Source organism: Dendropsophus ebraccatus, chromosome 10 (assembly GCF_027789765.1).
Source record: "Dendropsophus ebraccatus isolate aDenEbr1 chromosome 10, aDenEbr1.pat, whole genome shotgun sequence".
In the NCBI taxonomy this organism is placed as follows: domain Eukaryota; kingdom Metazoa; phylum Chordata; class Amphibia; order Anura; family Hylidae; genus Dendropsophus; species Dendropsophus ebraccatus.
Window position 1 is genome coordinate 96,771,111 of NC_091463.1, and position 9,336 is coordinate 96,780,446.

Genomic DNA, 9,336 nt, shown 5'->3' on the forward strand with positions numbered 1-9,336 from the left:
GGTCACAACCGGCACAGCAGAGCCAAAGCTGATCAGTCACACATGGAACAGCAGTAAATGATCAGGCAATCACTCAGTACCGGGCCGACTACTCAGGAGCAGTGACCAAGGAAGAAAACAGAAACAGACCAGAATCAACCAGTACAAAGTGATTATAAGGAACAATTCAATTCGAGCCTCCAACCTCTCACAAACCACACTCACCAGAGCGGCCATGACGGATAACACCACTACAAGCGACATCACAGTGCGGCCCTGTCAGTCTCCGCTATAGTCACAGTTGTGTTCCTTAGTGTTCAGGCACATACATTTTCCACATAACCAGGGGGGGTAGAGGCTTAGATACAGTTTTTAATCAAATTGAGTGACATTTAAAATATTATTAGTTAAATGACTTAGATGGGGGAGAAGGTTCAGCCAACGATGAACGCTGCCCTCTGCTGTCTGTGAGCAGCAAAGTCCTGTGTATCATGTGATGGGATCCAGTAGGCGACCAGAGAAAAAGCATCTTGGATGGAGATTTAAGCAGAAGATGCATCCAGGTATGTAACATATATACAAGAGGATGGAGCAAACACACGGAGGGAGGCCACAGCTCCTACACCTGATCACGAAGACGTGCGAGTCTCTGCGACAGCTCATCCTGCAAGACACAGAACATTATATTATAACAAAGCAAATCATATACAAATAAGCTCCTTAAACAGCCAATATCAAATTACATCCAGAGCTGCACTGACTATTCTGCTGGTGAGGTCACTGTGTACATACATTACATTACTGATCCTGAGTTACATCCTGTATTATACTTCAGAGCTGCACTCACTATTCTGCTGGTGAGGTCACTGTGTACATACATTACATTACTGATTCTGTATTAAATCCTGTATTATACCCCAGAGCTGCGCTCATTATTCTGCTGGTGGGGTCACTGTGTAAGGTCATGGCCAAAAGTTTTGAGAATGATACAAATATAAATTTTTACAAAGTCTACTGCTTCAGTTTTTAAAATGGCAATCTGCATATACTCCAGAATGTTATACAGAGTGATCAGCTTAACAGCAATTACTTGCAAAGTCAATATTTGCCTTGAAAATGAACTTTATCCCCCAAAACACATTTCAACATCATTGCAGCCCGGCCTTAAAAGGAGCAGCTAACATCGTTTCAGTGATTGCTCCATTAACACAGGTGTGGGTGTTGATGAGGACAGGGCTGGAGATCAATCTTTCATGATTAAGTAATGGTCCTTTTACACGGAACGATTGATTGTTCGTTTTTGCAGGATAACGGTCGAATTCGAACGATAATCGTACGTGTAAACGCAGCGAACGATCAAACGACGAGAGAGAAATCGTTCATTTTGATCTTTCAACATGTTCTCAAACTAATAAAACTTAACCTTTAATATACATCTTAAAAAGGGGTACCTACAAGTAGAACCCATCCATCACAAAATATTAACTCAAACAAAAAAAAAAAGTTACCAAACCAATACAATACCTGGGCAACAAAATAACGGTAGTAAAAGGTAGGGGGCAGGGGGGTAGTGCACACTGCTCTCAAGATGTCGATGTCTCTCCCTGCCTTTTGGGGAACCCACCTCCTTAGCAGGGTGGCCCCAACCACGATGACAGTCCCTTAACTAGTATACGTGCCCAGGAAAAAACAACAAACCAGTGAGATATATACAGTGTAGGTGCTTAACCAAGAATATATACACATATCTAATACGTTCTTGCTGCATTAGTATGTGTATATATTCTTGGTTAAGCACCTACACTGTATATATCTCACTGGTTTGTTGTTTTTTCCTGGGCACGTATACTAGGTAAGGGACAGTCATCGTGGTTGGGGCCACCCTGCTAAGGAGGTGGGTTTCCCAAAAGGCAGGGAGAGACATCGACATCTTGAGAGCAGTGTGCACTACCCCCCTGCCCCCTACCTTTTACTACCGTTATTTTGTTGCCCAGGTATTGTATTGGTTTGGTAACTTTTTTTTTGTTTGAGTTAATATTTTGTGATGGATGGGTTCTACTTATAGGTACCCCTTTTTAAGATGTATATTAAAGGTTAAGTTTTATTAGGTCTACTGTGGTTTAAGTAGTCGGTGAATTCTGTATGAGAGTTACCGCAGGACCATACTCAATACTGGGATTACGGATCCTATATTTGTCCGTGAGCGTTTTTTTAACATGTTCTCAAATCATCGTTGATCATTCGCAAAAAATTTGCAAATCGTTCAGTGTAAACAGTCTTCCAGCGATTTCACCTATGTGTGAGATAGGCTTAAACGATCGCAAAATGATCGCATAGCGAATTTTCCGTACGATGTATCGTTCCGTCTAAACGCTGATCGTTATAAAAAAAACATTGTTCATTCAAAATCGTTAATCGTGCGATCGGGCGAATTATCGCTCCGTGTAAAAGTACCATAAAAATGAAACCACTGGACACTTTAAAAGCAGGCTGGTGCTTGGCATCATTGTTTCTCTTCTGTTAACCATGGTTATCTCTAAAGAAACACGTGCAGTCATCATTGCACTGCACAAAAATGGCCTAACAGGGAAGAGTAACGCAGCTAGAAAGATTGCACCTCAGTCAACAATCTATCGCATCATCAAGAACTTCAAGGAGAGAGGTTCCATTGTTGCCAAAAAGGCTCCAGGGCGCCCAAGAAAGACCAGCAAGCAAAGTGTTTCAGCTGCGGGTTTGGGCTACCAGCAGTGCAGAGCTTGCTCGGGAATGGCAGCAGGCAGGTGTGAGTGTATCTGCACTGTGCACTGTGAGGCGGAGACTCTTGGAGCAAGGCCTGGTCTCAAGGAGGGCAGCAAAGAAGCCACTTCTCTCCAGAAAAAACACAGGGAGTGGACTGCTGAGGACTGGGGGAAAGTCATTTTCTCTGCTGAATCCCCTTTCCGATTGTTTGGGACATCTGTAAAACAGCTTATTGGGAGAAGACGAGGTGAGCGCTACCACCAGTCTTGTCTCATGCCACCTGTAACCGGCATCCTGAAACCATTCATGTGTGGGGTTGCTTCTCAGCCAAGGGAATCGGCTCTCTCACAGTGTTGCCTAAAAACACAGCCATGAATAAAGAATGGTACCAGAATGTCCTCCGAGAGCAACTTCTCCCAGCCGCCCAAGAGCAGTTTGGCCACCAACAATGCCTTTTCCAGCATGATGGAGCTCCTCGCCATAAAGCAAAGGTGATAACTAAATGGCTCAGGGAACAAAACATAAGAGATTTTGGGTCCATGGCCTGGAAACTCCCCAGATCTTAATTCCATTGAGAACTTGTGGTCAATGATCAAGAGACGGGTGGACAAACAAATACCAACAAATTCTGACAAAATGCAAGCATTGATTGCGCAAGAATGGACGGCTATCAGTCAGGATTTGGTCCAGATATTGACTTGCTGCAGTAACTTATTCTAACGGTCAGTATAAGCTTCTGTTTCTCATAATATGATTGCAATTATATTATTGTATGTGATAAAAATATCTGACAAACACACAGAAAAACCAGAGGGCAGCAGATCATGTGAAAATATAATATTTGTGTCATTCTCAAAACTTTTGGCCATGACTATACATACATTACATTACTGATCCTGAGTTACATCCTGTATTGTACTTCAGAGCTGCACTCACTATTCTGCCGATGGGGTCACTGTGTACATACATTACTGATGCTGATCCTTGTATACACTTTACCTGTTCTGTAGAGGCGACGCTGGTTCCCACAGATCCGGTCTGCCCTTGAGGAAGCTCCATGTTCAAGTCAAGGCTGGAAAAGAATCAAGATACAAACACTGAGCAAGAAGTTGCGGTAATCTGCCAGAACAACTAAGGAGGTGAGAGAAAGGATGAGCAGACATAGAACACATATGATGTAAGGATGGGGTGGAGAAGCTTCGGCCCTCCAGCTGTTGCAGTACTACAATTCCCATCATGCCTGGACAGCCTTTGGCTAATGGGAATTATAGTTTTGCAGCAGCTGGAGGGCAGACTGTTCCCCATCCCTGATATCAGATCTCTGGAGCGATATAACAGCTGTGATGGTCACTCACCCGGCTTCATCCGCCATCTCTAGTAACAGATTGTCTACTTGATTCTGCAAAAGGAAAAAACAGAATCAGAACAGCTGCACGTTATAATGTACATTGATCACATGTCTCGGAATCGCAGAGTGATCCAGGATTTCAAGCAGGTACGTTCTATAGGGCGGCAATGGCTTCTGATTGGTTGGGGTATATAGGTACCTGCGGTGTGGTCAGCGTCGTGGTGTTGCTCATGGTGTCTTCCATCTGCTGCGTCTGGACATCCAGCGTCTCAAACTGGTGCTCAAATTTATCCATGAGAGCGGAGATCTGCGAAGGAGAATGCGCTCAGTGACCCGGAAGGAGGAGGTGGGCTGTCACCCTGTATACAGCACCTACCCCACCCCCCCCCCTTCCTCCCCCAACACACACACAAAACGCTCACCTTCTCCAGGTTCATGCTCTTCAATGTGGCGTCCATGGACTTCACCACGCCCGCCATCGACTTTGTCACCTGAAATATAAACGGGAGGAGGTGAAAACCCGAAACGGCATCAATATTAGTTCAGGAGATTATCGGAGAAATCCTATATATATTCTGAGCAGTGACCTATTAACCCTCCATGAACTGCTACCAACCTTGCCCATTGTGACGGCTGTCTGTACCCGCGCCGCCACCGCATCCACCCGGGCGCTCATCCGCAGGAAGTTGATGCCCTGGTTCTTCTGTCGGATGGCGTTCTCTGCGTGTATCCTGGCGATCTCTGTATTCCCCTTCTGTATGGCCTGGAGGGCGAGACGGTACACATCAGGTGTGGGCTATACACCACGAGGGCCGCGGCCCCTTCCTCCGATAGGTCTACCTTATACCGCTCCTCACCTTCTTGATTTTGGCCTTCTCCGTCTTCTCTTCCTTCTCGCATTTCTTGGCGTTTCGGTTCAGCTCTTTCGCTGCAAACTTTAGGTTAAACAAATGTTCTAATGGAACGGTTAAGGAAATAAACTAGAGATGACGTCACAGGCCGAGCAGCGGGTGACAACCGGAGAAGCAGTGACAGCTGGAGCTGCTGAGGGGGGAATCTGGGGGATGGATCATACTAAGAACATGTGATCCTACATAACCCAGCAGATCAGGGGCCCCGGCAGCACCAGAACACACACACACTATATCAGGAGATGTAAACAATCCGGCAGTGTAAGGGTTACCAGTCTATGACGTACCAAATCACAACAATCCCTGACACCAGATCACAGTGTCCCGCACTATTAATAACTGGATAACCCTGCTCTACTAGAGCCTGCAGCCAACCACACCCCGACTGACGGCTACATCACATGACCTCACATGAGGAAGAGTATGAACCTCGACCTGTGCCCTGACCGCAACCCACAATACTGTGTCAAACAATGTATACAGGACAGCAGCTACATTGTAACCAGAGGGAGTGTGATATACTGTATACAGGACAGCAGCTACAGTGTAACCAGAGGAGTGTGATATACTGTATACAGGAGAGCAGCTACAGTGTAACCAGAGAGAGTGTGATATACTGTATACAGGACAGCAGCTACATTGTAACCAGAGGAGATTGTGATATACTGTATACAGGAGAGCAGCTACAGTGTAACCAGAGGATGTGATATACTGTATACAGGAGAGCAGCTACAGTGTAACCCGAGGAGAGTGTGATATACTGCATACAGGAGAGCAGCTACAGTGTAACCAGAGGAGTGTGATATACTGTATACAGGAGAGCAGCTACAGTGTAACCAGAGGAGATTGTGATATACTGTATACAGGAGAGCAGCTACAGTGTAACCAGAGGAGATTGTGATATACTGTATACAGGAGAGCAGCTACAATGTAACCAGAGGGAGTGTGATATACTGTATACAGGAGAGCAGCTACAATGTAACCCGAGGAGAGTGTGATATACTGTATACAGGAGAGCAGCTACAATGTAACCAGAGGAGAGTGTGATATACTGTATACAGGAGAGCAGCTACAGTGTAACCAGAGGGAGTGTGATATACTGTATACAGGAGAGCAGCTACAGTGTAACCAGAGGAGATTGTGATATACTGTATACAGGAGAGCAGCTACAATGTAACCAGAGGAGAGTGTGATATACTGTATACAGGAGAGCAGCTACAGTGTAACCAGAGGAGTGTGATATACTGTATACAGGAGAGCAGCTACAGTGTAACCAGAGGAGAGTGTGATATACTGTATACAGGAGAGCAGTGTAACCCTGTGGATTCCTTCTTCACAGATCACTTACCGTATAACCTACCACTCCACCCGGTCCTGGCACAGATACAGACGGCTATGACGCTACAGCACCGTTAGGCTGGGTTCACAAACAGTATATTTCAGTCAGTATTTGGTCCTCATAGCAACCAAAACCAGGAGTGGATTGAAAACACAGAAAGGATCTGTTCACATAATGTTGAAATTGAGTGGATGGCCGTCATTTAATGGCAAATATTTGCTGTTATCTTAAAACAACGGCTGTTATATTGAAATAATGGCCGTTATTTACTGTTATATGGCGGCCATCCACTCAATTACAACATTATGTGAACAGATCCTTTCTGTGTTTTCAATCCACTCCTGGTTTTGGTTGCCATGAGGACCAAATACTGCCTGAAATATACGTAGTGTGAACCCAGCCTTACCCTGTAAATATCAGAGCTACACAAGCAGTGCCAGGTCACATGACAGGGTTACCTACAGGCAGACTTCCCCTTTAACCCCTTAATGAATCCTAATATTAGTTTCTGTGGTGCAGACGAATGAGCACTACATGGTGCCCCTGCCCCGTCACCGCAGGGTGCCGATGGTTACTATGGCAGCTGGCAGCCACGCCCCCCATCATGTGACAATCAGATTACTTATAACCATGGAGGAAACTTTAGAACAGATCACCCTAATCCCGTGCCGGTGATCCTCCTCCTCCATCTCTGATCCTGCAGAAGACGCAATGGGGGTCCTCCGGGGTAGAACAGATGTCACCCACCTGGGGGCAGGTATCTGCCCTGTCACATGATGCTGTGTGCTGCAATACACTACAAGGGCAGGGAGATCAGGAGGACGGGTATATAGTAGTCATGTGACCTCAGCAGAATGATGCACCGGCATGTAACAGATAACTGGGCGACAAAAGACACAAAGTAACAAGATGACCGGGGCAGATCCAAGGAGGGAAGGGGCAATAACCGGGGCAGATCCAAGGAGGGAAGGGGCAATAACCGGGGCAGATCCAAGGAGGGAAGGGGCAATAACCGGGGCAGATCCAAGGAGGGAAGGGGCAATAACCGGGGCAGATCCAAGGAGGGAAGGGGCAATAACCGGGGCAGATCCAAGGAGGGAAGGGGCAGAGATTGGGGCAGTTACAAGGACAGAGGGGGCAGTTAGCGGGGCAGATACTGGGACAGAGGGGGCAGATACTGGGACAGAGGGGGCAGATACTGGGACAGAGGGGGCAGATACTGGGACAGAGGGGGCAGATACTGGGACAGAGGGGGCAGATACTGGGACAGAGGGGGCAGATACTGGGACAGAGGGGGCAGATACTGGGACAGAGGGGGCAGATACTGGGACAGAGGGGGCAGATACTGGGACAGAGGGGGCAGATACTGGGACAGAGGGGGCAGATACAAGGACAGAGGGGGCAGATACAAGGACAGAGGGGGCAGTTACTGGGGCAGATACAAGGACAGAGGGGGCAGATACAAGGACAGAGGGGGCAGTTACTGGGGCAGATACAAGGACAGAGGGGGCAGTTACTGGGACAGAGGGGGCAGATACTGGGACAGAGGGGGCAGTTACTGGGACAGAGGGGGCAGTTACTGGGACAGAGGGGGCAGTTACTGGGACAGAGGGGGCAGTTACTGGGACAGAGGGGGCAGATACTGGGACAGAGGGGGCAGTTACTGGGACAGAGGGGGCAGATACTGGGACAGAGGGGGCAGATACTGGGACAGAGGGGGCAGATACTGGGACAGAGGGGGCAGTTACCGGGGCAGTTACAAGGACAGAGGGGGCAGTTACCGGGACAGTTACAAGGACAGAGGGGGCAGTTACCGGGGCAGATACAAGGACAGAGGGGGCAGTTACCGGGGCAGATACAAGGACAGAGGGGGCAGTTACCGGGACAGTTACAAGGACAGAGGGGGCAGTTACCGGGGCAGATACAAGGACAGAGGGGGCAGTTACCGGGGCAGATACAAGGACAGAGGGGGCAGTTACCGGGGCAGATACAAGGACAGAGGGGGCAGATACTGGGGCAGATACAAGGACAGAGGGGGCAGATACTGGGGCAGATACAAGGACAGAGGGGGCAGATACTGGGGCAGATATAAGGACGGAGGCAGCTGCGTACACCGCTATAACGCCGCACGTCTCACCGCTCGGGAAGGATACTCTCCATGTTGGACATGTCGCTTCCGTCTCTTCAGTCACCGGTGTCTCCCGGTTCCGTCTTCCAAGCTGTAAACTCTTCCGGGATCTTCCGGTTTGCTGGAGCTCTCCGCTTCCTGTTGTTACGTGACGTCAGCGGCCTCTCAGCCAGTAAGATTCAGCTCTGGGTATCGGGGGCGGGGTCTGTGAGATGGGTGTGGCGATGAGGAGTGATCTTTCTGTCACCGTCACAGTCTTATGACCATGAAGTCAGAATGGGCGGGGACAGGTGACGTAGGGGAGGCGCGTGCTGTCACTGAAGGAGTGAGGGGGCGGGTCCCGCTTGCTGTCAGTGAATGGAAACAGCATTCACAATCTCCCAACCCAGAGGCCGTGTGGGCATGCTGGGATGTGTAGTACAGCGACACCTGGAGAGCAGAGATAGAAACAATGAACATTCACTGACAACAAGAAAGAAGGCAGCGATGAGCTGCGACACAAAGTGATTACAGGAAGGAGGAGGCAATCTATTGCTCCCTGTTATCAGCCATTACTTAGTATAATAGCTGCCATTATCCCCGCTCAGTTATTACTCATCGGCTGCCGCTGAGGATGCTGGGAGATTGCTCATTCCATGGCTGAGGAGCCGGTCGTGATGGATACGGAGCCCGGGGTAAGCGGCCTGAGTCACCGGGATCCATTCACAGAATACGGAGAGATTCGTCATCAATTAATGGAAGAAAAAAAAAAAAAGAAAGTGAAATAAGGAGGAAAAACCCTGTGAGGCGGCAGCCGGCCGGCAGAGGGCGCCATCATACACCGGAGCGCTGTACACCGCCACATAACACATACAGGTCACTGGGCTGCAGGGTACAATACACCAATAGTATA

General features: G+C 48.2%; 1 protein-coding gene across 1 annotated transcript; it reads right to left on the reverse strand.

Moving 5' to 3' along the window:
• Positions 1-331: 331 nt before the first annotated feature.
• On the reverse strand, positions 332-8,807 carry CHMP1B (charged multivesicular body protein 1B). The gene is made up of 8 exons (XM_069985608.1): positions 8,470-8,807; positions 4,924-5,021; positions 4,683-4,829; positions 4,489-4,557; positions 4,266-4,373; positions 4,074-4,117; positions 3,718-3,790; positions 332-643 (listed from the first exon to the last, which is right to left on the reverse strand). Exons 1-8 carry the CDS (start codon positions 8,483-8,485, stop codon positions 599-601), a joined length of 600 nt encoding a protein of 199 aa, XP_069841709.1. The 5' UTR covers positions 8,486-8,807; the 3' UTR covers positions 332-598.
• Positions 8,808-9,336: the final 529 nt, after the last annotated feature.

Excerpts from the sequence above, each read along its gene's own strand:
- CHMP1B (XM_069985608.1), bottom strand. Across the intron at positions 4,558-4,682 it reads CAGCCGTCACAATGGGCAAG|GTGACAAAGTCGATGGCGGG; the intron begins GTTGGTAGCAGT and ends TTTATATTTCAG. Across the intron at positions 3,791-4,073 it reads GAGATGGCGGATGAAGCCGG|CCTTGACTTGAACATGGAGC; the intron begins GTGAGTGACCAT and ends ATTCTTTTCCAG.